At 39.4% G+C, this 7,669-nt stretch overlaps 1 protein-coding gene across 1 annotated transcript in view; it reads right to left on the bottom strand.

Moving 5' to 3' along the window:
• gab2 (GRB2-associated binding protein 2) overlaps positions 1 to 7,669 on the bottom strand; it is a 33,983-nt gene that overhangs the window by 16,616 nt on the left and 9,698 nt on the right. The window contains exon 2 of the mRNA XM_035680423.1: positions 2,269 to 2,569. Coding sequence (XP_035536316.1) covers positions 2,269 to 2,569 — 301 coding nt within the window. The remainder of the gene's footprint in view (positions 1 to 2,268; positions 2,570 to 7,669) is intronic.

The raw sequence follows: 7,669 nt of genomic DNA, 5'->3' as shown, positions 1-7,669 counted from the left end.
AGAGAGAGAGAGAGAGGAAAATGAAACAGGCACCAGGAAGAAGTACATCTTTCTGCGCACATTTGAGCAAACACGATTGGTCTATCATTTCAGAGAAGCAGGGTGTCAGCTCTGAATAGTCTTATTAACCACGTCAAGTTCCATAGCTGCTTCTCCAAATAAATGTATTTGCTTTTCCACATACTTAAGACAGCGGTAATGACGTAATCAGTGGTAAATCGAGCTGCTATGCCCTTGAGGATTCGATACATGAAAGAATAACATCTACAACTTTTCCAGGATGTTTAGTTCACAATTTAAACATGCACACGTGGGAAATGTACTACTACTTAAGCACTTAAAAATATTGAGTGTTATAAGAAACAGGGAGGCTTATAGCTTATATTTTTAAAGAAGAGTTGCATAAAAATGTCCACGCCTGTCTAAAACATTAAAACACTTCAAGGGTTTGTAATGATCATCAAAATCAGTCAGAGTTTCTATGAAAATTTTAGCCCTCTGGCACAAATAACGCTGAGAATCATGATTTTGCTTGGAAGAAGCTGCAAGCGGTTTTTCACATAATAAGTTAGCAAACAGAAGGGTGCTTACAAAATCCAACTTCTATTGATAATTCACCACCTACTAAAATAGAGTATGGAAAATGCATTTAGATGAACACAGAGAGCAAACAGTTTCTCCGTTTTCTCAGAAAAAGGAACTAAAGATTTCAGTGAAAACAGAATTACATGACCAAAAAAAGCCTGATGTGATGTTTACACTAAAAGGGACTGCAATCACTAATGCAGCTGTCATTACATAAACTCTCTTACTCCCCCAACCCATTCTCACAGCCACACCCCGCTGGCTACAGTTAATACAGTTTGAGATTCATAACAGAGCCTTCCTAATTATTGAACTTGAAAAAGGGGGAACCCCTCATGATGTGAGCATTATTACACTCTCCACATCTGTTTGTTATTCTACACCTGGACATGTTGCATGTTACAGATGATCAACCATGTGCACAAAGATTAACGTCCACCAGCTGCCAGATGGCGGCAAATCAACAGCATGAGTCCAATCTGGATGGGTTCGAGTAAGAATATGAGAGCAGTGCATGTTTCACAAACTCTCATCAAACATACAATATACTTCATGTATATGGCCAATTTCTAATGCATGGCAAAGAGATGCAGATGCTACAACCATTCAACCTTGCCAGGACTCCCTTGAAAAAGAGATTTTTAATCTCAATGGGACCTTTCCTGGTTAAATAAAGGCTTAAAAAGATATGATGAGCTAAAATAGAAAAAATGTTTTTTTAATTCTTATAAAATTCTTAATTCTTAAGGAGAAGAGTTAAGAGCTGTTTGTGTTATCTTTAATTTTCAGACATTACTTTGTATGTGCAGTGATTGTGTTTTTGTAATGGAAAGAGATCATGCACAAAATATCTAAAAGAGAAGCTGTAAAAAAAACATAAAACTGAGCCTCTGTATCTCCTACTAACTTTAAAATGGCCCATACCCAGAATAAGAATTTCCATTATTTTGAATACAGGAACCCTTTCTTTAACAAAACAATGAAGAGAATAATCCATAACACTCTCAGACACTATGTCCATTTATTTGGCAAGGATCTTCCTATTCCACTCACTCAAATAAAAAAAGATGGAAAAAACACAATTGCCTATGATATCATGTGGCTGGACCTCTGCTGCTGAAGTTTTGTGATAACTAAGATGCAAGCTGTTCCAAATAACACAATGAAATACAGTGGGAGACTAATAAAAGGGAGATGTTATTGTATTTTGTTTTGTACTGCATATACGCTTAAACATGAAAACACATTCTATTAATTCAGTAAATGGCAGGAAGTTGTTAAAAATGTTAAAAAATCACTGTTTCCAAAAGCTTTAAGGGTGATGTCTTCACATTGCTTGTTTTCTCCAACAAACAGTCCAAAACAAACAGCTATTCAACTTACAATGATATACAACATAGGTAATGAGAAGCCAGCTAGTGTTGTGCAAATTTTGCTTGATCAATGACTTTACTAAATAATCAATTACCTAATGTATCCTTTTACAAATCATTCACTGACTAATCATTTCAGCACTACATATCATAATACTGGAAGTATGATTTTCTTCTGTTACAACTATCTAAATTTGAGATAGTAGCAACAGCAGATCAAAAGCAGGTTTCTTAGCTAACCCAAAAGAAAGATAGATAATAAGAAGAAATAAAAGGGATAGACCAGCAATTACAAGTCATGGTTGCCTACCATGGTTGTCATCTGACTGGTTAAACCCACACAGCTGGCAGATGGAGCGGACCCACTTGTTCATCTCCTCTTCAGTCTCGGCTACAAGATAAAAAGTGCGATCTGATGTCTTGATGTCAAAGACAAAGCTGTCCTGGAACTCCTTCCTCTTAAAGGTCAGACCAGCGTCCACCTGCTCACAGCAGTGCAGGTCGATGACCCGGATGGGTTTCTTGGAGTGGTCGTTCTTGTAGTACTCCAGAACATCAGGGTCACCACTCATGCGGCCGCTGCGAAGTATGAACCAGCGTTTCTTCCATGCCTGGAAAAAATAACAGTGAAAGGTAAGAACATGACCTCAGTACACAAAAGGAAAGCACTCAAATCAAATATTTGTGTTAGAGAGAATGATAACCTTATATTTAAAATATAATAATAAAATTATGCAAGCCACTCAGAATCCATCTGCATTTTAAATAATCAGCTACTGTACAGATTCAGGTTGATTTCCTACTGTATGTGATGCAGAATGTAGCCGTGGCAACGCACGCAACAGCTGGCCTTGGTTGTGATGTTAACTGTTGATCAAACAGACTTGAGAGAAACTAAAGCCTGCTTACTTGAGCAGGTTACTGTGCTTTAGCACGCATGTGGTTGTGTGTGGTTTTCGTGTGCGTGTTGGAGGCTGTAGAAGGGAGGCAGCAGGTGTTTACTCCCCCTCAACGTATTTCCTGTGCTGATATCCCTCTGTGAGCTAAGAGAGAAGCAGAGCTCTTCCATGATAACTTTGTTACAAGACTGCAGGCTCCTCCTGTTTCAAGAACTAGTAAATGACACTGCTTTTGTCCAATCAAAATCAAGGTACATCTGCATACGATCATGTCACTGGAGCTGGAGATTCCTCAATGTGTAAATAAACATCCCTTGTCAAACCACATGAAAGCAACAGGAGTACATGCTCCAACGATGCAAGCCGTTATGATGCAAGAGCAAGAAACCTACAGTGCAACGTGTTGATTTCACACCAATAACACCACTGTTGTGTTTGTCAAATGGAAAAGCAGAGGAAGAACAGTGGCCTTGATTACAACAGCTCCATATGTGTTTTCCAGTGGCTGTCTTAAAGGGCCTCTGTGTTCTCTGTGCTCAGAGACAAAAGAGGAAGATAGACCAGGAAGGGAAAGGGGGAGTAAAGGGGGTTGACGGGGGCTTTTGGACATCTGCCAGTGATGCACTTCCGCCAGGCAATGTCTCTCACATGCAGGCTGCTGACACACAGGATCCTGCAGGCCCCCTCTCTCTCCATCAACACAGACACTGCCGCAAGGCTAATTGCCCCATGCCCCCCTCAAACCAGTCTGACACCATACAGATGCACAAACACACACACAGGGCAGAAAATGGATTGCATTTTGTCTCTCCTGTGCTTGTTAAGGAGGTATTCCTAATCTTCTCTAGAAATATGCATACAAATATTTCTTATAGGCTAAATTTAATGATGCATGAATAGGCCACTTCGATTTTAGTGTCCTGGGTCTTGGTATTGTATTGTGCATACTGGCTGGCTGTTTTAGTCATGCTAGTTATCACTACTAACATTTGGCTCTACTTTTCCTACTTTGTAAAATAAACTATTTCTTGACATTGTGATAAGCTACTTTGATTAATTATGCTAAAGTGAAATTACAGTGTGATCAATCAATCACAGTCATCTGTGGAAAGGTGTCTGAAAAATCCTGACATTTCTCATCTCAAAATTAAATTAGTTGCAACGAAATGTTCTTAACATTAAATATATAGCCTTTGCTATGTGAAATAGAATACTTTTCCCTGAAGGTTAATGTTAAATTCAATAAAAATGCAATAATTTCATTACATTATTTACAGTGAGCCTCTGCTATAATATGCTGTGATAAATGAATCTGGCAAATGAAAAAACCTTGATGAACGGTGAACAGGTTGAACATTATTACTGATCAACAACTGATAGCAAAGAAAATATACATTTATTAAGATGAGGTTGCAACTAATGATTAAAATGTCAATATGATGTTTTCAATGTCTTATAACAGTTTCAACACTTTATATAATTTATAGTACATTGTTATCTTACTGGTTGTACTATATTGAAGAAAATCTTAATAAAGTTTGTGGTGTTTCATTATGTGAATTATGGAACTCACACATTATGTTTTGAGATGAGATCCACCATTTGTCATGTAAGTGTTATTTTGACATGTTGGGAGCTCTGTTTAATTTTGTTCAGGTAAGAAGAGGCAGCAACATGTTTTCTTTTTTTTTCCAGGAAGCGCAGATTGTGATCTTATCTTTGCTGTATAGCTGAAGTACTTCTGAGGTATTGGGTTATAAGACTCTTTCGTTTTATTTTCTGTCAGACTGATACGCTGATAAAAGCTGGGGGCAGTACGACCATAATGGTGTTGATATGCTGTGCTGCTGTGAGCATCTTACCACAAGCCCCAGTGTCAGGGAGTGTACAAGTATTAGGTCATTTCTCAATATGTGAAGCTGTTGTGATTGTTCACTAATGCAGATTGTGGGTGTGGGATAGCAGATTCCAAAGAAGTCAACCGTTTCTCCTCAAGTTCTGTTCTAAAGGATTGTGAACTTCCTTATTTCATAAAAATATAGTAGAGTCATCATACTCCCCCTGAAGAACAAACATAGAGCACTGCATCTTTTTCCAGGTCCACAGAGCTCTTTGGTTCAGTGCCATTACACCATTCAGAGAGAAATAGCTATAACTCTTGCAAGCCCCATTTAAATATTATTGCCTTTTCTGGAAAGAGAGAGCATCACTTAATTGAGACCTGGAGCGCTGCCCAGTTTCAAGAGGTCAGTGCGACCCAGCTGGGTTATTCCTGGCATCCTTCAGCTGCAGCCAGCATATTAACCCAGGACAGCAACAGCTCTCAACTACAGAGGAAATACAACTCATTTATGAGGCTTTATCATACACTACTAAAAATAGAATGAGTATTTTCCACAGGAAAAGCAGTTTCTGTCAAATTCAAGAACAAAATAATTAACAGCTTTGTCTGAGTGAGAGTTGAATAATGTTTCCCTTTGTCATACTTTCTGCTAACCTTCTCACAGAAATCTTGCATGGAAAATGAAGGAAAACATCTTAAGTACATTCAGTTTCGAATCAGTCGTTTCAACAACACAACTGGCAGTGCAGCTCCCCCTCCTCCTCCTCCTCTCTCATGAACTCTTTCAAATTTGAGCAAACTTCTCTGGCAAAGTAAATCATGGGGGAGGAGGACATAACAAAATGAGCTAACCCACCCACCGCCTGTCCTACAGAGCATGTCTAAGCCCATCGATCACTGTTGAAGCACTGGGTAGTGACTGAAGCTGTAAAACTAGGCTGAACTCTCCCGGCTCTTCAATTTTCCCCTCCCCCTCATGGCTCTGGTTTAAGCTGCATCGCTGTTTGGAAAAAAAGGGCTCAGCCGAGACACACTGCCCTTGTTAACAACTGGACTGGACAGTCCACTGGACCACTGAGAGAGCTGTGAGCCAGGCCTCTAATCACACCCTAAACTAATACAATATCAAAGAGTTACAGTATTGTCTGGGCAATATAGAGCAAACCATTCGGGACATGTTGTAACTCACATGTACTGGTTTTGTTCATCATGCGCTTTCTGCAGAAGAGATCAAAGTCAAATAAAGGTAAAATCTGTGCATAAAAAATAACACAACCTCATAAAGCACGAACAATCTGTTAATCAGAAAACAGTAAAGACAGAACTTTGTGAAAGATTTAAGTTGTTAAAAAAAAACTGCCATTTGGATTAGAAGGATATCAAAAAATAACAAGGATTGCTTGCCAGCACTTAAAGCTCTCCAAGAAGAAGAGCAGCCATCCACATCTATGAACGCACAGTGATTAGTCCCTTCAGTCTTATTCAATCATCCCATAAAGGCTGCTTACCTTGTTCCAACATAGTCTCATTTGTCCTGTGCTGCTGGCAGCCAGCTACAGATACAGGAAACGGCTTACATGGAGTTCTCACAGGAATAACCACGTCTTGCCATCTACATTTGTTGGTATTGACATGGGAAAGGAAAACATCTAATAACAAAACAATCTTTTGAGCGAGTTTACGTCTAAAAATAGGATCAAACTGGTTTGTCTGGCCAATTCCTTTTGTTTCTTTGCATGTTGATAAGTAGACATGTTTTGCTCTATTTTTGGCAGAGTGCAAAACAATGATACTGTGGGAAAACAAACAAATTCATACAAAAGCTCTCAGTTCACAGAAATAAAAGGATACAATTGTCTGGTATGTGTTGATAGTTGTCGAAGGCTTTATACAACAAATACACAGTGACAGCTGATAAGTCACAGCAATCATTTACTGTATTTGCACATATCTAATCAACATTGTAAAAACAAGCCCATCTCATGTCTTTGAATCCAGCTCATCACTCTGCTGTCCTAGTAACACTGACTAATGAACTTAGAGATGGTTGTGGCCTAAACAATTATTCAAGGTGTGCCTTTAAAGCAATAGAGCAATACATTGTGTGTGTGTGTGTGTAGTAGTAGGCTGTGTCAACAGGCTGGCTGATAAGCATCAGTCCACATGTTTTTTAAATGGGCATGAGCAAACATCCAAACTAAACACGTATGTTATCCAAATTAAAGGTTAGAATAGTCTTGTTTACCTCTCCTCTTATTAAAGCAGGAGAGGAGGAGACAGCAGGTTGTTGTCATTGACTCTGCCTCCTCTGCTTTACCTGCTGCTGCAGTACACACACACACAGCTGCACAAACACTGGCACTGTGGAGCTGCAGCAAAGCCTTGTAACCACCTTGCCTTGTGTACATTTTCTCATCTATTACCGGCCTTTGTAAAGGTTATGTGTTGTGGCTGGGAGATTTACCTCTTGTCATTCTGAATGCTTGGCTACAGTCGCGTAGTACAGTGGCTCACACACACTAACACCGTGATGAGGCTGCATGAAAATGCACCGACACTAGGCCATTAATGTGTAATTATTGTAAAAGGCAGGTTGAGAGGGATCCCATCAGTGTTCTCTGAGGTCCCAATGGTGGGCTTCTAAGGGATGGGAAAGAACATGAGATAAATGACGAAGGGGAGGAAAAGAGGTCATCATCTTTAGTATGCAATAGATCTTTTTCACAGCAGCCATTTTGAAATGAAAGAGCAAACACAGGTGTGATACTAATTAAGGTTCCGTTCCATTCAGGTCAAACAGAGTCTGGGTGCTGCTACTGTGCATGTTGGCTCACTGGAAAGTCTCTGCTACATTAACACTCATGTCAAAATGGCTGCTGTGATATATCGGCCAATAAGGACTCCCAGCAGCCGACATTATATGAGCTTTCACATATCCAGATCTTCTATGCAAAATGAAAATTATTCTT

The sequence above is a fragment of the Morone saxatilis genome, unplaced genomic scaffold, assembly GCF_004916995.1.
Source record: "Morone saxatilis isolate NCDOM2014 unplaced genomic scaffold, NCSU_SB_2.0 Contig8, whole genome shotgun sequence".
NCBI lineage: Eukaryota > Metazoa > Chordata > Actinopteri > Moronidae > Morone > Morone saxatilis.
The sequence above is the reverse complement of the archived record's forward strand: the minus strand, read 5'-3'. Positions and strand labels throughout refer to the sequence as shown.